This window comes from Cygnus atratus, chromosome 30 (genome assembly GCF_013377495.2).
Source record: "Cygnus atratus isolate AKBS03 ecotype Queensland, Australia chromosome 30, CAtr_DNAZoo_HiC_assembly, whole genome shotgun sequence".
NCBI lineage: Eukaryota > Metazoa > Chordata > Aves > Anseriformes > Anatidae > Cygnus > Cygnus atratus.
The window spans coordinates 1,757-25,791 of record NC_066391.1 but is presented as its reverse complement, the minus strand read 5'-3'; the positions used below and the strand labels follow the sequence as shown (position 1 = coordinate 25,791).

The following is a 24,035-nucleotide window of genomic DNA, read 5'->3' as shown; positions in this document are numbered from 1 at the left end:
TGGGGTGCTCCTGGTGTTAGGGGTGCTCTTGGGGTTGGGTTCATTTGGATTTGGGGTGCTCCTGGGGTTGGGTTCATTTGGGGTTGGGGGTCCCATGGGGTTGGGGTGCTCCTGGCCTTGGGGTCACTTAAATTGGGGTGCTCTTGGGGTTGAGGGGTGCTCGGGGGGTTGGTGTCCTTTGGATTTGGGGTGCTCCTGGCTTTGGGGTCATTTGGAATTGGGGTGTTCCTGGGGTTGGGATAATTTGTGGTGGAGGTCCCATGGGTTTGGGGTGCTCCTGGCTTTGGGGTCCTTTAAATTGGGGTGTTCTTGGGGTTGAGGGGTTCTCCGGGGGGTTGGTGCCCTTTGGGGTCGGGGTGCTCCTGGCTTTGGGGTCATTCGGGGTCCCGTCCAGGCTTCTCGGGCCCCACGTGCCAGACGGACATGGACGAGTGCGCCAGCACCCCCTGCCAGAACGGCGCCAAGTGCATCGACCGGCCCAACGGCTACGAGTGCCGCTGCACCGAGGGTGAGCCCGCACCCATGGGTGCTCCCAGACCCTGGCAGTGCCCGCCCTGCACCCATGGGTGGCCCCTGGCATTGCAAGCCCTGCTCCCGTGGGTGCTCCTGGCCCCTAGCGTTACAAACCCTGCTCCCATGGGTGTTCTTGACCTTCAGCATTGCCCACCCTGCACCCATGGGTGCCCCTCACCCCTGGCATTACAAACCCTGACCCCTGCCATCGCCCACCCTGCACCCACGGGTGCCCCTGACCCCTGGCAGTTCCCAACCTGCACCCACGGATGTCCCCTGGCATTACAAACCCCGACCCCTGGCATTACAAACCCTGCACCCATGGGTGCCCCTGACCCCTGTCTCCGCCCCCCCAGGCTTCGAGGGCGCCCTGTGCGAGCGCGACGCGGACGACTGCACGCCGGACCCGTGCCACCACGGCACGTGCGTGGACGGCATCGCCAGCTTCTCCTGCGCCTGCGCCCCCGGCTTCACCGGGTACCGCTGCGAGCTGCAGCTGGACGAGTGCCACAGCCAGCCCTGCCGCCACGGGGGCAAGTGCATCGACCGCATCGCCTCCTACCAGTGCAACTGCCCCCCCGGCACCGCCGGTAAGGGACGGGGTGGGGGGACTGGGGAGGTAGGGGGGGTGCCCGTCTGGGAGCGGGGTGGGGGGTGGAGGTGGTGGTGGGTCCCATCTGGGCGTGGGGTGGGGGCTGGAGGTGGTGGTGGGTCCCATCCGGGCACTGGTTGGGTGCTGGACGTGGCGTTGGGTCCCACCTGGGCACGGCGTGACACCATGGAGCAATCACTGGGTGCCGCCACGTCCCACCTGAGCACGGGACAAGAACCAGCCCAGGGAGGGGCCCACCTGGGTGCCTGGTGGTGCCCGGCCCCGTGGCGGGTTGGGTGCTGACCGCCCGCCACCCTTGGGTGCCAGGCGTCAACTGCGAGGTGAACCCCGACGATTGCGCCAGCGACCCCTGCGTCCACGGCGTGTGCCAGGACGGCATCGGCCGCTACGACTGCGTCTGCCAGCCGGGCTTCACGGGTGGGTGCTGGGTGCCCTCGGTGCCCATCGGGTGCTCGGCGGGGTTTGGGGTGGCCTCGTTGCTCTCCGGGTGTCACCACGGGGCTGTCACCCATGGGAAGGGACTTGAAGCAATGTCTGGTGCCAGTGCACCCACGGGTGCCCGTTTGGAGGAGCCATGGCACCCACCAGCCTCTGCTTGGGGTTGCGGTGTTGGGTGCCCACGTGGGGTGCCCCTGTTGGGTGCCCGTGTTGATTACCTGTGTTGGGTGCCCATGTTGATTACCCCTGTTGGGTGCCCACATTGGGTGCCGTCTTGGGTGCCCGTCTTGGGTGCTCCTGTTGATTACCCCCTTTGGGTGCCCCCATTGGGTGCCCACATCGATTATCCACATTGGGTGCCTCTCTTGATTGACCACGTTGACGACCCATCTTGGGTGCCCTGTTGGGTGCCCCCGTTGATTGACCACGTTGGGTGCCCCCGTTGATGGACCGTTTTGGGTGCCCCTGTTGGTTACCCTTATTGGGTGCACACACCGGGTGCCCCAGTTGGTTGCCCCATTGATCATCCACGCTGTGAGCCCCTGTTGGGTGCCGCCCCAATTTGGGTGCCCCACCGACACCCCCCCGACCTCCAGGCCCCCGCTGCAACGTGGAGATCAACGAGTGCGCCTCGAACCCGTGCCACGACGGCGGCACCTGCGTGGACGGCGCCAACGGCTTCACCTGCCTGTGCCCGCCGGGCACCCGCGATGCCCAGTGCCGCCCGGGCACCCTGCCCTGCCACAGCAGCCCCTGCGTCCACGGCACCTGCCGTGACCACGGGGATGGGTGAGCACCCACGCCACGCGGTGGGGCTGACTGGGTGCCTGAGGTGACCCACGGGTGTCTGGGTGGGTGCCTGGGGCTGTCCATGATGCCCAAGGGTGCCCAAGAGGGAGCCCAGGGGTGCCTGAAATGTCCGTGGGTGCACGTTGGGTGCTAAGGTTGGCCATGGGTGCACGTTGGGGTGCCCAAGGTTGCCCGTGGGTGCATGGTGGGTGCCCAGGGTCGTCCATGGGTGCCCTTGGGGGTGTCTGAGGTTACCCGTGGGTGCCTGGGGCTGTCCATGATGCCCAAGGGTGCCCAAGAGGGAGCCCAGGGGTGCCTGAAATGTCCGTGGGTGCACGTTGGGTGCCCATGGGTGCATGTTGGGGTGCTCAAGGTTGCCCGTGGGTGTACATTGGGGTGCCAGGGCTTGTCCGTGGCTGCCCCTCAGGGTGCTCGTGGGGGTGCCCGTGGGTGCCAATGGGGGTGTCCATGGGTGCTGGGGCTGGGTACCCATGGGGGTGCCAGGGGGTGCCGTTGGCCCCCCTCCCTGGCACCCCACACCCATATTTACCCCCCCCCCTCATCACAGGTTCTCGTGCGAGTGTGAGCCGGGCTGGGGGGGCCCCACGTGCGCCCAGCGGGGGGACGCCTGCGCCTCGCGGCCCTGCCGCCACGGGGGCACCTGCACCCCCCTGGGGGGGGGCTACCGCTGCGCCTGCCGCCAGGGCTACCAAGGTACGGTGGGGACACCTCGGGGACACCTTGGGGACCCCCCCCACTGCCCACCCCCTGATCGTGGCGTTGTCCCCTCACCCAGCCCGGGAACACCAGTGGGACACCCTGGGGACCCCCCTCCACGCACCCTGGGGACACCTCGTTGGCCCCTGGTCCCCATGTCCCCGGCTGTCCCCACCACATCCCCAACTGTCCCCACGTCCCCAAATGTCCCCACGTCCCCAGCTGTCCGCAACTGTCCCCTCCTGTCCCCCACGTCCCCAGCTGTCCCCACATCCCCCCCCCCCCACGTCCCCAACCGTCCCCAACTGTCCCCGTGTCCCCCCAGGTGCCCAGTGCCAGGTGGAGGTGGACGCCTGCGCCTCGGGGCCGTGCCGCAACGGGGGCACCTGCGTGGGCAGCGCTGGCACCCACCGCTGCCTCTGCACCCCGCCCTTCACAGGTGGGCACCCGTGGGTGCTGGGGGGGGCACGCAGGGCGCTGGGTGCCCGGTGGCTGCGTCCCGTGTCCTGATGGGTGACGGTGACCGTGCCGTGATGGTGCCACTGCGCTGGGTGCTGGTGGCCCCCATGGGTGGCACCGTGCCGGGTGCTGGGTCCCATGGGTGGGCCACATCCTGACGGTGTCCCCGCGGTGGCGCAGGGCGCGCGTGCGAGGTGGTCCTGGCCCCCTGCGCCCCCGACCCCTGCGACAACGGGGGCACCTGTGCCCCCACCGCCGACTACGGGGGCTTCACCTGCCGCTGCCCCCCCGGCTGGCAAGGTACCAGCACCCCGAGGTGCCCCTGGGTCCCTCCTGGCCACCCTGGGTCCTTCCCTGGTAGCTTGGGTTCCCCCCAGCACCCTGGGTCCCCCCCCCCAGCTTTTTTGGATGCCCCTATCCCCGCTGGGTCCCCCCGAAGTCCCCCCCACCCTTCTGGGTCCTCCCCCTCACCATCCCCAGCACCCCTGGGTCCCTTCCTCCCATCCCTTGGACACCCTTGGGTGTTCCCCCAGCACCCTTGGGTCCCCCACTCTGACACCCCTGGGTCCCTCCCCCCATCCCACATCCGTGTGTCCCTTTGGGCACCCTTGGGTGCCCCCAGCACCCCTGGGTCCCTCCCTCCCATCCCTTGGACACCCTCGGGTGTCCCCCCAACACCCTTGGGTCCCCCACTCCGACACTCGTGGGTCCCTTCCCCCTCCCACGTTTGTGCATCCCTTTGGGCACCCTTGGGTGCCCCCAGCACCCATGGGTGCCCATGGCCCCACCCCCCACCCCCAGGGGAGCGGTGCCAGGAGGATGTGGACGAGTGCGGGGCCAGCCCCTGCCAGCACGGGGGCACCTGCGCCAACCGCCCCGGCACCTTTGGGTGCCTCTGCCCCCCCGGCTACGGGGGGGGTGTCTGTGAGCACGACCTCGATGACTGCGACCCCGGTGAGCGGGACCCCCCCCCCCGAGGGGACAGGGGCTTGGGGGGGGGGCACAGAGGGACGGAGGGGGGTGGGGGGTGTGTCCGGGGGGGCGTATGGGGGTGCTACAGGGGGTGGGGGGGGCAGTTGGGTGCTGGGTGCGTTTTGGGGTGGCACAGAGGGGACACAGAGGGACGTGGGGGGGGGGGGTTGGGGGAGTGTGGGGGGGGGGCATGTGGGGGTGCTATGGGGTGGGGGGGGATGTTGGGGGACTGGGTGCGTTTTGGGGTGGCATGGAGAGGGGGCTGGGTGGGGAAGGGTGCATGTTGGGGTGCTGGGGGCGTTTTGGGGTGCTGGGTGCATGTTGGGGTGCCGTTTTGGGGTGTTGTGTGCATTTCGGGGTGCCGCGTTGGGTCTCTGTGCCCATTTTGGGGTGTCACATTGGGGTGCCATGGGACAGGGTGCAGGGAGTGTTTTGGGGTGCGGTGCACATTTTGGGGTGCTGCATTGGGCGCAATGGGGCAGGGTCAGGGTGCTGCTGTATTGGGGTGCCCTATAGGGGTGCAGGGAGCATTTTGGGGTGCTGCACTGGGGCTCTGTGCATATTTTGGGGTGTCACATTGGGGTGCTGTGCACATTTTGGGGTGCTGCGTTGGGGTGCCATGGGACAGGGTGCAGGGAGTGTTTTGGGGTGCTGCATTGGGGCTCTGTGCATATTTTGGGGTGTCACACTGGGTCCCATGGGGCAGGCTCAGGGTGCTGTATTGGGGGTGCCACGGGGCAGGGCGCAGGTGCCCTATAGGGGTGCAGTGAACATTTTGGGGTGCCCCCCCCCCCCCTCCAGACCCCTGCCTGAACGGGGGCTCGTGCCGCGACGGGGTGGGGGCCTTCACCTGCGCCTGCCCCCCCGGCTTCACGGGGCCAGCGCTGCGGCACCGAGGTGGACGAGTGCCGGGGGGGGCCCTGCCGCAACGGGGGCACCTGCACCGACTACGTCAACGGCTTCGCCTGCGCCTGCCCCCCCGGCTGGACCGGCCCCCGCTGCCAGCACGACGTCCCCGACTGCACCGACAGGTACGCCCAGGGGTGCTGCGCCCCGCCCCGTGGCACCCATGGGTGCCCACCGGGTGGCCCCAAGGGCAGCCGTGGGCGTGCGGAGTGCGCGGTGGTAGGTGAAGGTGGTGGCACCCATGGGTGGCCCCAGGTGGCCCTGAACCCAGCCATGGCCATGCAGCGTCCCCAGTGGTAACTGAAGGTGGTGGCACCCATGGGTGGCCCCCGGGTAGTCCCAAGTGCAGCTGTGGCTGTCTGGAGTGGATGGTGGTAGGTGAAGGTGGTGGCACCCGTGGGTGCCCCCAGGTGGTCCCAAGCGCAGCCATGGCCGTGTGGAGTACACGGTGGTAGGTGAAGGTGGTGGCACCCATGGGTGCCCCCCGGGTGGCCCCAAGGGCAGCCGTGGGTGTGCGGAGTGCGCGGTGGTAGGTGAAGGTGGTGGCACCCATGGGTGGCCCCAGGTGGCAATGGGTGGCCCCAAACCCAACCGTGGCCATGCAGTGTCCCCAGTGGTAGCTGAAGGTGGTGGCGCCCATGGGTGGCCCTAGGTGGCCCCAGCCGTGGCCATGCAGTGTCCCCAGTGGTAACTGAAGGTGGTGGCACCCATGGGTGCTCCCAGGTGGCCCCAAACCCAACCGAGGCCATGCAGTGTCCCCAGTGGCAACTAAAGGTGGTGGCACCCATGGGTGCCCCCAGACAGCCCCAAACCTCCCCCTACTCACCCCAGCTGCACCCCTGCCCATACAACCCCCCCCCCTTCACCCCTAATTGCTGCCCACCCCCAAACCTCCAGTGCATGCAGCACCCATGGGTGCCACGCAGCACCCATGGGTGCCACGCTCCCCCCCCCCCCCCCCCCCCCCAAAAAAAAATCCCTCCCCCCCCCCCAGCTCCTGCTTCAACGGGGGGACGTGCGTGGACGGCGTCGCCTCCTTCAGCTGCCGCTGCCCCCCCGGCTTCACGGGCGCCCACTGCCAGTACCCAGCCGATGGGTGCCGGGGGCAGCCCTGCCAGCGGGGGGGCACCTGCGTCGCCGCGGGGGGGTCCTACCGCTGCCTCTGCCCCCCCGGCTACACGGGAGCCCAGTGCCAGGTGAGCCCCGGGGTGCCGGGGGTGGGGTGGGGGGGTCCCTATAATTCGTCCCCATGTCACCCAGTGAGGGGTGGGTACACGCCCCCCCCCCCCCCCCCCAAAGCCTGGCACCCTGCGCACCCACCCTCAATAGAAATTGGGGTGTGGGTGCCCCCCCCCCCCCCAAAAAAAAAAAAAACTTGGGGTCCCAACACCCTAATTTCCCATTAAATGGGTGCAGGGGGTGCTCGGGCACCCCAAAACTTGGGCACCCCATGCCCCCCCCCCCCAATTCCCCATAAGTGGGGTCCGTGCCCCCCCCCCCAAAAAAAAAATGGGGTCCCAGCACCCCGATTTCCTATTAACTGGGCACAGGGGGTGCTTGGGCATCCCAAAACTTGGGCACCCCACGCCACCCCCCCCCCAAACCGATTCCCCACAAGTGGGGTCTGTGCCCTCCCCCCCAAAAAACTTGGGGTCTCTGCCCCCCCCCCCCCAAAAAACCTGGGGTCCCAGCACTCCAATTCCCCATGGGCTTTGTGCAGGGGGTGCTCGGGCACCCCAAAACTCGGGCACCCCAACCCCCCCCAACCGATTCCCCACAAATGGGGTCTGTCCCCCCCCCCCAAAAAAAAATAAAAATGGGGGTCCATGCCCCCCCCCAAAAACCTGGGGTCCCAGCACCCCAGTTCCCCAGGGGCTGGGCGCCAGCAGCTGGGTCCCTTGGGTGCCCCCCCCAAACTGATATGTCGTCCCCGTCCCCCCTCCAGACCCTGCAGGACCTGTGCCAGCCCCCCCCGTGCCACAACGGGGGCCGGTGCCAGCAGGAGGGGGGGGCCATCACCTGCCACTGCCCCCCCGGCTGGGCTGGGACCCACTGCGACGTCCCCAACGTGTCCTGCGCCGTGGTGGCCGCCCGCAGAGGTCAGCGGGGGGCAGGGGTGGCTCCCAGTTTGGGGGGGCTGGGGGCACTGGGAGGTTACTGGGGGACTGGGAGGGGTGACTGGGGTGACTGGGAGGTTACTGGGGGGACTGGGTGGCCCCCAGTTTGGGGTGCCTGGGGGCACTGGGAGGGGTTACTGGGGGGACTGAGAGGTTACTGGGGACACTGGGTGCCCTCCCAGTTTGGGGGGCTGGGGGCACTGGGAGGGGTGACTGGGGGCACTGGGAGGGGTGACTGGGGGGACTGGGAGGTTACTGGGGACACTGGGCACCCTCCCAGTTTGGGGGGCTGGGGGCACTGGGAGGGGTAACTGGGGGCACTGGGAGGGGTGACTGGGGGGACTGGGAGGTTACTGGGGACACTGGGTGGCCCCCAGTTTGGGGGGGCTGGGGGCACTGGGAGGGGTAACTGGGGGCACTGGGAGGGGTGACTGGGGGGACTGGGAGGTTACTGGGGACACTGGGTGGCCCCCAGTTTGGGGGGCTGGGGGCACCGGGAGGGGTGACTGGGGGCACTGGGAGGGGTGACTGGGGGGACTGGGAGGTTACTGGGGACACTGGGTGGCCCCCAGTTTGGGGGGGCTGGGGGCACTGGGAGGGGTAACTGGGGGCACTGGGAGGGGTGACTGGGGGGACTGGGAGGTTACTGGGGACACTGGGTGGCCCCCAGTTTGGGGGGCTGGGGGCACCGGGAGGGGTGACTGGGGGCACCGGGAGGGGTGACTGGGGGGACTGGGAGGTTACTGGGGACACTGGGTGCCCTCCCAGTTTGGGGGGCTGGGGGCACTGGGAGGGGTAACTGGGGGCACTGGGAGGGGTGACTGGGGGGACTGGGAGGTTACTGGGGACACTGGGCACCCTCCCAGTTTGGGGGGCTGTGGGCACTGGGAGGGGTAACTGGGGGCACTGGGAGGGGTGACTGGGGGGACTGGGAGGTTACTGGGGACACTGGGTGCCCTCCCAGTTTGGGGGGCTGGGGCACTGGGTTGGGGCATCGAGCCCCACCACCTGCCTCAGCTCTGTCCCCCCCCCCATGGTGTCTTCCCCCCATCATGTGTCCCCCCCCGTTGTGCCCCCCCACCATTGTGTGTCTCCCCCCTTGTGTGCCCCACCATGGTGTCCTCCCCCCATCATGTGCCCCCCCATTGTGTGTCCCCCCCCATGTGTCCCCCCCCCTTATCCCCATGTCCCCCCCCTCGTGTGTCCCCCCCTCTTGTCCACCCATTGTGTCCCCCCCTTGTCCCCATGTCCCCCCCTATCGTGTGCTCCCCCCCCAGGCGTGCCGGTGTCCCACGTGTGCCACGGCCGCGGGCGCTGCGTGCCGGCGGGGGGGGGCCACCGCTGCCTGTGCCAGGGGGGGTTCGGGGGCCCCTACTGCCAGACCCCCCTGGACCCCTGCCAGCACAACCCCTGCCGCCACGGCGCCGCCTGCCGCAGCTTCGTGGGGGGGTACCACTGCGAGGTGGGTGCCGGGACCCCCACCCCCCCCCCAAAAAAAAAAAAAACACCCATGGGACCCCCCCCGGGTGGCAGGGGGGGTGGGAGGGGGCTTGGGAAAGCGGTGGTCCCGAGTGTCGCCGAGAGAGGTCGCGGGGTCGGAGCCGCTCCCACGGCACCCATGGGAGATTTTAGGGTGGGGGGGTCCCATGGGTGCCCCCTCCCTCCTGTGGGTGCCCTTTGGGGACACGGCGCCAAACTGGGGACACTGGGGGGCCTCCCAGTTTGGGAGGGCTGGGGGCGCTGGGAGGGGTTACTGGGGGGACTGGACACACCCATGGGTGCTGCCCTTGTTGAATGGGGTGTGTGGGGGGGGTGCCGGCCGCCGCGGGGGCACCCACGGGCGCTGGGGGGGGGCACCCACGGGCGCTGTCCCCGCAGTGCCCCCCGGGCTACACGGGCCAGGACTGCGAGCTGGAGGTGGCCGAGTGCCAGTCGCAGCCGTGCCAGCACGGGGGGACCTGCATCGACCTGCCGGGGGGCTACCTCTGCTCCTGCCCCCCCGGCACGCTGGGTGCGTGGCCCACACGTCCCCCTGTCCCCAATGTCCCTGCGACCCCGTGTCCCCACGTCCCTAAGTCCCTGCGTCCCCACATCACCACAGCCTCATGACCCCAAGTCCCCACTGTCCCCTTGTCCCTGCGTCCCCACATCCCAAGTCCCCGTGTCCCCAGGTCCCCTTGACCCCTTGTCCCCATGGACATCCGTCCCCAAGTCCCTGCGTCCCCACATCCCATTGACCCCTGTCCCCATGTCCCTATGTCCCCTCGACCCCAAGTTCCCCTTGTCCCCTTGTCCCCAGGTCCCCTTGTCCCCATGGACATCCATCCCATGTCCCCATGTCCCCTCCTGTGGTGGCACCACCGGGGATCCCCACGTCCCCTCCCATGACGCCACCTCCACGTGTCCCCATGTCCCCTCCTGGTGGCACCACCCAGGGTCCCCACATCCCATGGTGGCACCAGTGGGGGTGCCCGTGTCCTATCCCGTGATGCCACCACCCCATATCCCCACGTCCCCCCCGGTGACCCCACCACTCCCCATGTCCCCCCCCCCCCCCCCCGTGATGCCACCACCCCCATATCCCCACGCCCCCCCCGGTGACCCCTCCACACCCCATGTCCCCCCCCCCCCCCCGTGATGCCACCACCCCATATCCCCACGCCCCCCCTGGTGACCCCTCCACACCCCATGTCCCCCCCCCCCCCCGTGATGCCACCACCCCATATCCCCACGCCCCCCCCCGGTGACCCCTCCACCCCCCATGTCCCACGCTGACGTCCCCATCGTGTCCCCCCCACCCCCCCCCGCAGGCGTCCTGTGCGAGATCAACGAGGACGACTGCGCGGGGGGGCCGGGCTGCCAGCACAACGGCACCTGCGTGGATGCCGTGGGGGGGTTCACCTGCGCCTGCCCCCCCGGCTTCGGGGGCGCCCGCTGCGAGGGGGACGTCAACGAGTGCCGCCGCCACCCCTGCCACCCCCGGCACAGCCGCGCCTGCGTCCAGGGGGACAACAGCTACCGCTGCCTCTGCCGGCCCGGCTACACCGGTACGGGGGGGGGACATGGGGGGGGACATGGGGACATGGGGGGAGTTGGGGCACATGGGGCCATAGGGAGGTGGGGGCTATAGGGGATTATGGGGGGATATAGGGCCATGGGGACATGGGGGCTATAGGGGCTGCAGTCCAGGGGGACAACAGCTACCGCTGCCTCTGCCTGGCCCTGGCTACACCGGTATGGGGGGGGGGACATGGGGGGGGGACATGGGGGACATGGGGGGAGTTGGGGCACATGGGGCCATAGGGACAGTGGGGGCTATAGGGGATTATGGGGGGATATAGGGCCATGGGGGGGACATAAGCATATGGGGGGGGACAGGGACTTGGGGGGGGCTGGGGGGGACGGGGACATGGGGGGGGGGGTGGGGGACATGGGGCCATAGGGAGGTGGGGGCTATGGGGGATTATGGGGGGATATAGGGCCATGGGGGCTATAGGGGCTGCGTCCAGGGGGACAACAGCTACCGCTGCCTCTGCCGGCCCGGCTACACCGGTACGGGGGGGGGGACACGGGGGGGGCATTGGGGGGATCATGGGGGACATGGGGGGAGTTGGGGCACATGGGGCCATAGGGAGGTGGGGGCTATAGGGGATTATGGGGGGATATAGGGCCATGGGGGGGACATAAGCATATGGGGGGGGACAGGGACATGGGGGGGACTGGGGGGGCATGAGAGGATGTAGGGACATGGGGGGGCACATGGGGGGATATAGGGACATGGGGGGGACATGGGGGGGACATGGAGGACATGGGGTGGTATGGGGGACATAGGGACATGGGGGGGACTATGGGGGGGATATAGGGACATGGGGGGGCACGGGGGGGGCACGGGGGCGGGACATGGGGGGGTGGGGGCTATGGGGGGGCAGAGGGACATGGGGGCTATGGGGGATTATGGGGGGACAGAGACCTGGGGGGGCATGGGGGGTGGGGAGGCTGGGCGGGACATGGGGGCTATGGGGGGGGGACATGGGGGGGCTGGGGGGGGCATAGGGACATGGAGGGAACTACGGGGGGACAGGGACGTGGCGGGTTATGGGGGACAGGAACCTGGGGGGGGTGGTCCACATCCCCCTGACCCCCCCCACTTTGTCCTGTGTCCCCCCCCCTCCCCCCCAAGGCCACCGCTGCCAGAGCCCGGTGAACGCCTGCGAGTCGCAGCCCTGCCGCCATGGGGGGGGCTGCCAGCCCACCCCCGACACCCCCCCGGGCTTCACCTGCCGCTGCCCCCCTGTGAGTGACGGGGGGGGGGGGCTGGGGGGGGGACACGTGGGGGGGGCTGTGGGGGTGGGTGCCCCCATCCCATGGGGGTGGGTGCTGGGGGGCTCGGGGGGGGGGGGGGGCATGGGGCTGGGGGGGGGCTCATTCCATGGGATTGGGTGCTGGGGGGCTCGGGGGGGGGGGGGGGGCATGTGGCTGGGGGGGGGCTCATTCCATGGGATTGGGTGCTGGGGGGCTCGGGGGGGCCACGGGGCTGGGGGGGGGGCATTCCATGGGGCTGGGGGCTCAGGGTGCCATGGGGGTGGGTGCCCCCATTCTATGGGGCTGGGTGCTGGGGGGGGAGGGGGCTCGGGGGGGTGCCATGGGGGTGGGTGCCCCACCTCTGGGTGCTGGGGGGGCGGGGGTGGGGGGCTCGGGGGGAGGGGGGGTGCTCCACAGCCCCACCTGCTCCTGCCAGGGGCCTCTGGCTGCACCCCAGCAGGTGCCCCCCCCATCAATCCCCCCCCCGTGACCCCTGTTTTTTTCTCCCCCCCCCCCCCGCCTTTTTTTCCTTCCCCCCCCCCAGGGTTTCGGGGGCCCCCAGTGCTGAGCGCCGGGCCCCCTCCTGCCGCCACCTCTCCTGCGCCAACGGGGGCCACTGCCAGCCCCCCCCCGCCGGCCCCCGCTGCGTCTGCCCCCCCGGCTTCGGGGGTCCCGAGTGCCAGCAGCGGGTGCCCCCCCCCCAAAAAAACACCACCTGCCCGGCCTCCCCCTGCCTGCACGGCGGCACCTGCGCCCCCTCCCCGCGCCCCCCCTTCGCCCGCTGCCTCTGCCCCCCGGGTTTCGGGGGGGCGTGGTGCCAGGAGGAGACCCCCGCGACGCCCCCCCCGGCCTGACGGGTGCCCCCTGGGGGGGGGGTGCGAGGAGCTGGGGGGGGACGGGGTGTGCGACCGGCACTGCAACACGGCTGGGCTGCGGCTGGGACGGGGGGGACTGCTCGCTGCGGGTGGGGGACCCCTGGCGCCACTGCGCCCCCCCCCAGTGCCGGGGGCTCTTCGGCAACGGGCGCTGCGACGGGGGCTGCGACACCCCCCAGTGCCTCTACGACAACTTCGACTGCCGCCCGCCCCACCGCGCCTGCAAGTGAGTGAGGGGGGGGGGTCCCCGGGGGGGGGGTCCATCCTCACCCACCCCACCCCCAGACCCGTTAGGCACCCCCCCACCCGTGTGTGCGCCCCCCCCAGGTGCGTGCGTGGGTCCTGGGTGCTGTGGTTGGGTGGCTGGTGTGACCCCCCCCCCATGTCCCCTGTGTCCCCCCCGTGTCCCGTGTTCCCCCCCATGTCCCTATGTCTCCCCCCATGGCCCCCGTGTCTCCATGTCCCCATATCTCCTACGTCCCTATATCCCGTGTCTCCTTATGTCCCTCTATGTCCCTATGTCCCGTGTCCTCCCATGTCCCCACGTCCCCTCATGTCCCCACGCCCCCTCATGTCCCCACGTCCCTTTATGCTCCCCCATTGCCTTGTGTCCCCACGTCCCCTTATTGCCCCTACATCCCTTTATGTCCCCATGACCCCCTGTCCCCACACCCCCTCATGTCCCCACATCCCCTTATGCTCCCCCACCCCCTCGTGTCCCCACACCCTTTATGTCCCTATATCCCTTTATGTCCCCATGCCCTCCGTGTCCCTATACGTCCCCACACCCCTTCATGTCCCTATATCCCCTCATGTCCCCAGTGCCCCTTTATATCCCCACATCCCCTTGTGTCCCTATATCCCTTTATGTCCCCATGTCCCCATGCCCCCCATCCCCCCACACGCTCTCATGTCCCTATATCCCTTTATGTCCCCATATCCCCATGCCCCCCCATTCCCTCATGCCCCCTAATGTCCCCACGTCCTCTTATGTCCCCTATGTCCCCCTCATGTCCCTATGTCCCCTCATGTCCCTATGTCCCCTTATGTCCCTATATCCCTTTATGTCCCCATGCCCCCCCACCCCCTCATGTCCCTATGTCCCCTCATGTCCCTATGTCCCCTCATGTCCCTATATCCTTTTATGTCCCCGTGTCCCCATGACCCCCCCATGTCCCCACACCCCCTCATGTCCCTATATCCCTTTATGTCCCCACGCCCCCCTCATGTCCCTATATCCCTTTATGTCCCTGTGTCCCCATGACCCCCCATGTCCCCACACCCCCCTCATGTCCCTATATCCCTTTATGTCCCCATGCCCCCATGTCCCCACGCCCCCCCCATGTCCCCACACCCCCTCATGTCCCTATATCCTTTTATGTCCCCGTGTCCCCATGACCCCCCCATGTCCCCATGCCCCCTCATGTCCCTATATCCCTTTATGTCCCCATGCCCCCATGTCCCCACGCCCCCCCCATGTCCCCACACCCCCTCATGTCCCTATATCCTTTTATGTCCCCGTGTCCCCATGACCCCCCCATGTCCCCACACCCCCTCATGTCCCTATATCCCCTTATGTCCCCACGCCCCCATGTCCCCACGCCCCCATGTCCCCACGCCCCCTCGTGTCCCTATATCCCTTTATGTCCCCACGCCCCCCCCATGTCCCCACGCCCCTCATGTCCCCACATCCCTTTATGTCCCCCCACTTCCCCCCACCCCCCTGACCCCCCCTGCCCCCCCTGCAGCCCCCTGTACGCCCAGTACTGCTCCGACCACTTCGCCGACGGGCGCTGCGACCAGGGCTGCAACAGCGAGGAGTGCGGCTGGGACGGCCTCGACTGCGCCCGCCGTGTCCCCGAGGCGCTGGCCCGGGGGGTGCTGGTGGTGACGGTGCTGCTGCCCCCCGAGGAGCTGCGGCGAGCCAGCACCGCCTTCCTGCAGCGCCTCAGCGCCATCCTGCGCACCTCGCTGCGCTTCCGCCTCGACGCCGACGGCAACCTGATGATCCGGCCCTATTACCGGCCCCGCGGGAGGAGGAGGAGGCGCGAGGTGGACCCCCGAGAGGGGGAGACCCCCGAGGGGGAACACGATGAGGTTATAGGGTGAGTGGGGGGGGTGGGGGCGTGGGGGGGAAGGGGATGGGATTGGGGGTGGGGGGGACGTGGGATGGGATGGGATGGGTGACATGGATGGGGTGGGGGATATGGGATGGGATGGGGTGTGGTGGGGTGGGGGACATGGGGTGGGATGGCGTGGGATGGGGTGGGGTAGGGTGGGATGGGGGACATGGGTGGGCTAAGGATAGGATGGGATGGGGTGGGGGACATGGGTGATAAAGGGATGGGGTGGGATGGGGGACATGGGTGGGATGGGATGGGATGGGGTGGGATCAGATGGGGTGGGATGGAGTGGGATGGGGGACATGGGTGGGCTAAGGATAGGATGGGATGGGGTGGGGGACATGGGTGATAAAGGGATGGGGTGGGATGGGGGACATGGGTGGGATGGGATGGGATGGGAAGGGGTGGGGGACATGGATGGGGTGGGGGATATGGGATGGGGGCCATGGGTGGGATAAGGATAGGATGGGATGGGGTGGAGGATATGGGGTGGGGTACATGGGTGGGAAAGGGTTGGGATGGGGGATATGGGATGGGATGGGGTGGGGTGGGGTGGGGGACATGGGATGGGATGGGGTGGGGTGGGGTGGGGGACATGAGTGGGTTGGGATGGGGTGGGGTGGGGAATATGGGAAGGGATGGGGGCCATGGGTGGGATAGGGATGGGAATGGGGTGGGATGGGATGGGATGGACTGGGGGACATGGGATGGGATTGGGATGGGGAACATGGGTGGGATGGGATGGAGGATGGGGGTGGGGTGGGGTGGGACAGGATGGGACAATATAGAATGGGGTGGGGGACGAGGGTGGGATGGGGGGTATGGGATAGGGGGATATGGGATGGGATGGGATGGGGGCCATGGGTGGGATAGGGATAGGATGGGACGGGATGAGATAGAATGGGGTGGGGGGCATGGGATGGGATGGGGATGGGAATGGGAGACGTGGGTAGGGTTCAATGGGATGGGACGGGACGGGACGGGATGGGGGCCATGGGTGCTGGGTGCCATGGGGCCACGGGTGCTGGGTGTCACGGAGCATGGGGCCTCGGCTGCCGGTTCTCTAGGGCCACACGATCGTCACCCACTGGACCAGGGGGCTCACAGGGCACCGAGCGCCAAGAACCGGGGAACCCCGTGGGGCCGTGTCCCCGCTGCCCCCGGTGTCCCCGCTGACCGCGGTGTCCCCGCAGCTCGGTGGTGACGCTGGAGATCGACAACCGCCTGTGCTCGCAGGCGTCCGACAAGTGCTTCCCCGACACCCGCAGCGCCGCCGACTACCTGGGCGCCCTCTCCGCCCTCGAGCGCCTCCATTTCCCCTACCCCATCAAGGCCGTGCGCGGTGAGGGCCCCCCCGGGACAAGGGGCAGGGACCCCGAGGCAGGGGAGGGCCCCCCCCCCCCGGGGACAAGGGACGATGAGGGATGGGTGTCCCCAGTGGGATGGGTGTCCCCATGGTGCCAGCACCCCGATGGTGTCCCCAGTGGGATGGGTGGCTCCATGGTCCCAGTACCCTTATGGTGTCCCCAATGGGATGGGTGGCCCCATGGTGCCAGCACCCCACTGGTGTCCCCAGCACCCCGCTGGTGTCCCCAGCACCCAGGCGTCCCCGTGGTGCCACCGCCCTGACCGTCCCCATCCCGCAGGGGACAAACTCCCCGAGGAGCCGGACCCGGTGCGGCTGCTGCCGCTGGTGGTGGTGGGGGGCCTGATCCTGCTGGCCATCGCCGTGCTGGGGGTGCTGGTGGCGCGGCGCAAGCGGGAGCACAGCACCCTCTGGTTCCCCGAGGGCTTCAGCCTGGCCAAGGGCAGCAACAAGGACCGGCGCGAGCCCGTGGGGCAGGACGCCCTGGGCATGAAGTGAGGACTGGGGGGGCACTGGGGCAACTGGGGGGCACTGGGGTGGGGGGATGGGGGAGCTGGGGGGGTAGTGGGGCAACTGGGGGGCACTGGGGTGGGGGACTGGGGGAGCTGGGGGGGTACTGGGGCAACTGGGGGCTCACTGGGATGGGGGGATGGGGGAGCTGGGTGGCACTGGGGCAACTGGGGGCACTGGGATGGGGGGATGGGGGAGCTGTGGGGTACTGGGGCAAGTGGGGGGCACTGGGATTGGGGTGGGGGAGCTGGGGGGCATGGGGCAAATGGGGGGCACTGGGATGGGGGGATGGGGGAGCTGGAGGGCACTGGGGCAACTGGGGGGTACTGGGATTGTGGGGTGGGGGAGCTGGAGGGCACTGGGGCAACTGGGGGGTACTGGGATTGTGGGGTGGGGGAGCTGGGGGGCACTGGGGCAACTGGGGGGCACTGGGATGGGGGGATGGGGGAGCTGGAGGGCACTGGGGCAACTGGGGGGCACTGGGATTGTGGGGTGGGGGAGCTGGAGGGCACTGGGGCAACTGGGGGGCACTGGGATTGTGGGGTGGGGGAGCTGGAGGGCACTGGGACAACTGGGGGGCACTGGGGATGGTGGGGATGGGGGAAGCGGGGCGGGTACTGGTGCAGCTGGGGGTGCCCCACCCTGAGTGGCTGACACCTGCCCCCCCCCCTCCCCCCCAGGACGATGGGGAAGGGCGAGAGCCTGGTGGGGGAGCCCTCGGAGGAGTGGCCAGAGGGCACCTGCCCTGAGGCCAAGCGGCTCAAGGTACGGGGGGGGGGGGTCACCGGGAAGGGCACTGGGGGGGGCACGGGGTCTCGGTACCCCCCCCAGCAGGGCGTCCCCATAGCCCCAGCTTTGGTCTTGGTGCCCTCGTGGGCAGGGGTTCCAGCACCCCGATTCTGGGTGCCCTCATGGGAGGGGGGGTCCCAGAACCCCCCAGATCTTGGTGCCCCCATGGGTGGGGTCCCAGCACCCCCATGTCTGGGTGCTCTCATGGGTGGGGGTCCCAGCACCCTCGGTTCTGGGTGCCCACATGGGTGGGGGGTCCCAGAACCCCCCAGATCTTGGTACCCCCGTGGGTGGGGGGGTCCCAGCACCCTCATGGGTGGGTGGGGGTCCCGGCTCCCCACGCTTGAACACCCCCATGGGTGAACGAGGGGTCCCAGCACCTTCACCCCGGGCGTCTTCACGGGTGTGGGGGGGGGCCTGGGACCCCCGTACCCCAGCACCCTTGTGGGTGGGGGTCCCTCACTCCCATCCCCCCCCCCCCGTGACGGCGGGGGCCCGGCAGGTGGAGGAGGGGGGCGCAGAGCCCCAGGACCCCGTGGACTGCCGGCAGTGGACCCAGCACCACCTGGTGGCGGCCGACATCCGCATGCCCCCCACCATGGCGCTGACGCCCCCCCAGGGGGAGTTCGACTCCGACTGCGTGGATGTCAACGTCCGCGGGCCAGGTGGGGCAGCGGGGGGTGAAGAGGGGGGGGGGTGGCTGGGGGACCCCCATGGGGATGGGGGCGTTGTAGGGTCAGGTAGGATGGACGTGGGGCACGGGGGACCACCTATGGGTATGGGGGGGCATTGTAGGGTCAGGTAGGATGGATGTCGGGCATGGGGACCCCTATGGGTATGGGGGGGGCATTGTGGGGTCAGGTAGGATGGACGTGGGCCCTGTGGGGCCACCACAGGCATGGGGACACCGCGGACCTTGTAGGGCCACCATGGGGCCATCACGGGTATGGGGAGACACACAGGGCCAGGAGTAGGATGGGACGGGACGAGGGGGCTACCACGGCTTTTGGGGCCACCTGGGACCTGGTAGGGACTGACGTAGGGTCTGGCGGCCACTGTGGGCGTGATGGGGGTCCCCAAGGGCACCAGGAGACCCCCCTAGCACCCGGCCCCGGGTGTCCCCGCAGATGGCTTCACGCCGCTGATGCTGGCCTCCTTCTGCGGGGGCGGCGTGGAGGCCGAGGTGGCCGAGGATGAGGAGGGCGAGGACGCCTCGGCCGGCATCATCGGCGACCTCATCTGCCAGGGCGCCAGCCTGGGCGCCCAGACGGATCGCACGGGCGAGACCGCCCTGCACCTCGCCGCCCGCTACGCCCGCGCCGACGCCGCCAAGCGCCTCCTGGACGCCGGTGCCGACACCAACGCCCAGGACAACACCGGGCGCACGCCGCTGCACGCTGCCGTCACCGCCGACGCGCAGGGCGTCTTCCAGGTGGGGGCACCCGGCGTGGTCGTGGGGCACCCAACGTGGTTATGGGGGCACCCAACATGGTTATGGGGCACCCAGCATGGTTATGGGGCACCCAGCAAGGTCCTGGGGCACCCAGCATCATCATGGGGCACCCAACGTGGTTATGGGGCACCCAGCAAGGTCGTGGGGCACCCAACATGGTTACGGGGCTCCCAGCGTTGTCATGGGGCACCCAGCGTGGTCATGGGGCTCCCAGCAAGGTCAGTGGTTGTAGGGCATTGCCTGCTGTCATAGGGTCAGGGGGTGCCTCCATGGGTCAAGGGGGGCCTCCATGGGTCATGGGGTGCCACCATGGGTCATGGGGTGCCTCCATGGGTCAAGGGGGGCCTCCATGGGTCATGGGTGCCACCATGGGTCATGGGGTGCCTCCATGGGTCAAGGGGGGCCTCCATGGGTCATGGGGTGCCACAATTGGTCATGGGGTGCTTCCATGGGTCATGGGGTGCCACCATGGGTCATGGGGTGCCTCCATGGGTCATGGGGTGCCACAATTGGTCATGGGGTGCTTCCATGGGTCATGGGGTGCCACCATGGGTCATGGGGTGCCTCCATGGGTCATGGGGTGCCACTGTTGGTCATGGGGTGCCTCCATGGGTCATGGGGCACCCACCAAGACCACCAGGAGTTGGGCGCTGCCCCGATGAACCCCCACGTGCCCTGGAGCCCCCCCGTACTCCCCAGCTCCAACGACCCAACTGTGGGGCGCCCCCCTACCCCTAACTCCACCCCCCCCCCCAACTCCACCCCTCCCACCCCCCCCCCCGTCCCCCAGATCCTGATCCGGAACCGCTCGACCGACCTGGACGCCCGCATGGCCGACGGCTCCACCGCGCTCATCCTGGCGGCGCGGCTGGCGGTGGAGGGTCATGGTGGAGGAGCTCATCGCCTGCCACGCCGACGTCAACGCCGTCGATGAGACCGGTGGGGGCCACGGGGGGGGGGGGTACCCCAGAGGTGGTGGGGGGGGGGGGGGGGGAGGGGGCCTGGGAGGTGTCCTGGGATTGTCCTGAGGGGAGGGCTGAGGAGTGCTGGGGGTGGTATAGGGGGGGGCATGGGGGTCTGGGAGGGGTTCTGGGGGTTTCCATGGGGGTCTGGGGAGTCTGGGGGGGGCTGGGGAGGGGGGCTGGGGGGGCTGGGGCGGGGGCTGGGAGGTGTCCTGGGGCTGTCCGGGGGGGGTCTGGGGATGTCCGGGGGGGGGGGGTCTGGGGGTGTCCAGGGGGGGTCCTGGGGGTGTCCTGGGGGGGTCTGGGGATGTCCGGGGGGGGGTCTGGGGGTGTCCAGGGGGTGTCCTGGGGGTGTCCTGGGGGGGGCTGGGGAGTTCTGGGGGTGTTCTAGGGGGGGGCCATGTGAGTCTGGGGGGGGTTCGGGGGGTGGTCTGGGGGGGTTCTGAGGGTTTCCATGGGGGTCTGGGGTGTCTGGGGGGTGCTGGGGGGGGCTGGGAGGTGTCCTGGGGGGAACCTGGGGGTGTCCTTGGGGGACCTGGGGGTGTCCGGGGGGGTCGTGGGAGTGTCTGGGGGGTCCTGGGAGAGTCCATGGTGTTCTGGGGGGGGGGGTCCCAGTCTCACCCTCCCGTGACCCCCCCCAGGGAAATCCGCCCTGCACTGGGCCGCGGCCGTGAACAACATGGAGGCGACGCTGGCGCTGCTGAAGAACGGGGCCAACAAGGACATGCAGGACAGCAAGGTGGGGGGCGACCCCGCAGGGACCCCCGCCCCCAGTGGGGGCCCCGCAGCGTCCAGCTGCCCCCCAGCCCCCCATTCCCCTGGGGCCCGCTCACCCCACACCCCCAGGAGCTGCCCCATTGACCCCAAGAGGTGTCCCAGTGATCCCATTGATCCGAAGAGGTGTCCCATTGACCCTAGGAGACATCCCAGTGACCCCATTGACCCCGGGAGATGTCCCCATTGACCCTAGGAGGTGTCCCATTGACCCCGGGAGATGTCCCAGTGATCCCATGGACCCCAGGAGATGTCCCCATTGATGCCATTGACCCCAGGAGATGCCCCACTGACCCCAGGAGATGTCCCATTGACCCTCGGAGGTGTCCCAATGATCCCATTGACCCCCAGGAGATGTCCCCATTGATCCCATTGACCCCAGGAGATGCCCCATTGACCCCAACAGGTGTCCCATTGACCCCATTGACACCAAGAGGTGTCCAATTGATCCCGTTGACCCCAAGAAGTGTGCCATTGAACCCCTTGACCCCAGGCGATGTCCCAATGATCCCATTGACCCCAGGAGATGTCCCCATTGCTCCAGAGAGCTATCCTATTGACCCCAACAGACGGCCCCATTGCCCCAGCTGCTGCCCCATTGATCCCATTGACCCCAGGAGATGCCCCATTGATCCCATTGACCCCAATAGATGGCCCCGTTGCCCCCAGCTGCTGCCCCATTGATCCCATTGACCCCAGGAGATGCCCCATTGATCCCATTGACCCCAACAGACGGCCCCGTTGCCCCCAGCTGCTGCCCCATTGATCCCATTGACCCCAGGAGATGCCCCATTGATCCCATTGACCCCAATAGACGGCCCCATTGCCCCAGCTGCTGCCCCATTGATCCCATCGACCCCAATAGACGGCCCCATTGCCCCATCTGCTGCCCCATTGATCCCATTGACCCCAGGAGATGCCCCATTGACCCCAATAGATGGCCCCGTTGCCCCCAGCTGCTGCCCCATTGATCCCATCGACCCCAATAGATGGCCCCATTGCCCCAGCTGCTGCCCCATTGATCCCATTGACCCCAGGAGATGGCCCCATTGCCCCCAGCTGCTGCCCCATTGATCCCATCGACCCCAACAGACGGCCCCATTGCCCCATCTGCTGCCCCATTGATCCCATTGACCCCAATAGATGGCCCCGTTGCCCCCAGCTGCTGCCCCATTGATCCCATCGACCCCAATAGATGGCCCCATTGCCCCATCTGCTGCCCCATTGATCCCATTGACCCCAGGAGATGCCCCATTGATCCCATTGACCCCATCTGCTGCCCCATTGATCCCATCGACCCCAACAGACGGCCCCGTTGCCCCAGCTGCTGCCCCGTTGATCCCATCGACCCCAACAGACGGCCCCACTGATCCCATTGACCCCAATAGACGGCCCCACTGCCCCCAGTAGCCTTCCCCGCCGCCCCCCCCCTCATCCGCCCACCCCCCCCTCCCCGGTTCGCTCCCCCCCCCCCCCCCAGGAGGAGACCCCGCTGTTCCTGGCCGCCCGGGAGGGCAGCTACGAGGCGGCCCGCATCCTGCTGGAGCACAGCGCCAACCGGGACATCAGCGACCACCTGGACCGCCTGCCGCGGGACATCGGCCACCAGCGCCGCCACCACGACATCGTCCGCCTGCTGGACCACCACGGGGGGGGGCGCAGCCCCCCCGCCACCTCCGTGCCCCCCCCGGCCTTACTGGGTCCCCCCTCCGCCGCCTTCCTGCCCCCCAAAAAGAGCCGGCGGCCCGGGGGGGGCAAAGGGGGCGCCAAGGGGCGCAGCAAGAAGGCCGAGTGCCCCCCCGGGCTGGAGAGCTCGGTCACCCTGTCCCCCGTCGAGTCCTTGGGGTCCCCGTACGGCCCCAACCCCGCGTCCCCCGGGCTTTTCGGGGTGCCCCCCCCCGGGCTGGAGCCGCCGCCGGGGCCCCCCCCTTCCTTCGCCGTCGCCCTGGGGGTCGCGAGGCTGCCGGGGGGAGCCGGGGGTCCCGTCGTCCCCCCCCCGCCCTCCTCGGCCCGTTTGGTGGCCGTCCCCTACGAGTGGCACGGCCGAGGAGCCCCCCACCCCGGGCCGGGAGGGGGGTGCGGGCTGGGGGCCCCCCCGCACCCACCCCTGCCCCCTCCCCCGGGGCAAAGCTTCGCCCCCGCCCTGCTGCTGCCCCACGGCGCCGTGGGGCGCGGACCCCCGCCCCGCTCCCCCCAGGGCGGGGGGGGCGGGGGGGGGGCCCCCCCTTATTTCCCGGGGGGGGGAGAGGAGTACGGGGGGGCCTTCCTGGGGGTGCCCAGCGAGCACCCCTACCTCACCCCCTCCCCCGAGACCCCCGAGCCCTGGGCCAGCCCCTCGCCCCCCTCCCTCCCCGACTGGTCCGAGGCCACCCCCAGCCCCAACCTGCTGGCCCCCCCCCAGACCCAGCTGCCCCCCCCCCCCGCCCCCGCCCCCCGAGCAGGCCCCCCCCAAGAGGCAGGTGTTTGCCTGAGGGGGGGGGGAGCACCCCAAGGGCCCCCTCCCCAGCTTAGGGCCCCCCCCCCCCAGGTATGGGGATATGGGGACACCCCCACCGTGGGGCACCCCCGCCAGTGGGGACACCCCCAAGGGGACCCCCCCAAATATGGGGACCCCCCCCCATAATAGGGACCCCCCCAAGTATGAGGACACCCCCAAGGGGACCCCCGAGCATAGGGACCCCCACCCCCAAGGGGACCCCCCCCCAAAAGGGGGACCCCCCCCATAATGGGGACCCCCCCATAAATGGGGAACCCCCCCCCATAATGGGGACCCCCCCTATACAAGGGACCCCCCCATAATGGGGACCCCCCCCAGCACCCAAGTGCCACCCCCAGCGTGGGGACACCCCAGGGACCCCCCCCCCCACCATGGGGACCTTGGGACCACCCCCCCCCCCAGCCTAGGGACCCCCCCCATAAAGGGGACCCCCCCCAGCACCCAAGTGCCATCCCCCCCCCCCCCAAAAAAAAAAAATTATAACACATTTTTAAGCCCATTTTGGGGGGAAAAAACGTTAATTTCCACACTGCCCCCCCCCCATTGTGTCCCGGGATGCCCCCCCAGTCTGGGACCCCCCCCCCCATTTAGGGGACCCCCGCCCCCCCCATTTAGGCCCCCCCCCCCATGTCCTGGGACCCCCAATTTGGGGACACCCCCCCCCTTAAAGGACACCTCCCCTTGTGCCCCCCCCTTTATGCCCCCACCCCCCAATTATGCCCCTCCTCCCATCCCTTGCCCCCCCCCCCCCCCTTGAGCCTCCCCCCCATTTTCGGGCACTTCATCACATTCCAGCCCCACCCCCACCCCCCGGAGCCTCCCCACGCCCCCCCCCCCCACTGGCAGCTCACCCCCCCCCC

At 69.3% G+C, this 24,035-nt stretch overlaps 1 protein-coding gene across 1 annotated transcript in view; it reads left to right on the top strand.

Moving 5' to 3' along the window:
- Window positions 1-23,133, top strand: part of NOTCH3 (notch receptor 3) — a gene marked incomplete at its 3' end in the record, with an annotated part of 32,407 nt that extends 9,274 nt beyond the window's left edge. Inside the window, 29 exon segments of the mRNA XM_035572200.2 lie at window positions 395-508; window positions 870-1,103; window positions 1,433-1,543; window positions 2,161-2,353; window positions 2,922-3,067; window positions 3,710-3,829; window positions 4,331-4,483; window positions 5,303-5,382; window positions 5,384-5,532; window positions 6,402-6,603; window positions 7,353-7,506; window positions 8,802-8,986; window positions 9,403-9,535; window positions 10,335-10,571; window positions 11,705-11,817; window positions 12,371-12,391; window positions 12,393-12,670; window positions 12,672-12,753; window positions 12,755-12,927; window positions 14,450-14,806; window positions 16,018-16,166; window positions 16,471-16,684; window positions 17,381-17,465; window positions 17,992-18,154; window positions 18,617-18,921; window positions 19,733-19,825; window positions 19,827-19,881; window positions 20,546-20,643; window positions 22,159-23,133. Coding sequence (XP_035428093.2) covers window positions 395-508; window positions 870-1,103; window positions 1,433-1,543; window positions 2,161-2,353; window positions 2,922-3,067; window positions 3,710-3,829; window positions 4,331-4,483; window positions 5,303-5,382; window positions 5,384-5,532; window positions 6,402-6,603; window positions 7,353-7,506; window positions 8,802-8,986; window positions 9,403-9,535; window positions 10,335-10,571; window positions 11,705-11,817; window positions 12,371-12,391; window positions 12,393-12,670; window positions 12,672-12,753; window positions 12,755-12,927; window positions 14,450-14,806; window positions 16,018-16,166; window positions 16,471-16,684; window positions 17,381-17,465; window positions 17,992-18,154; window positions 18,617-18,921; window positions 19,733-19,825; window positions 19,827-19,881; window positions 20,546-20,643; window positions 22,159-23,133 — 5,372 coding nt within the window.
- Between the last annotated feature and the right edge of the window lie 902 nt (window positions 23,134-24,035).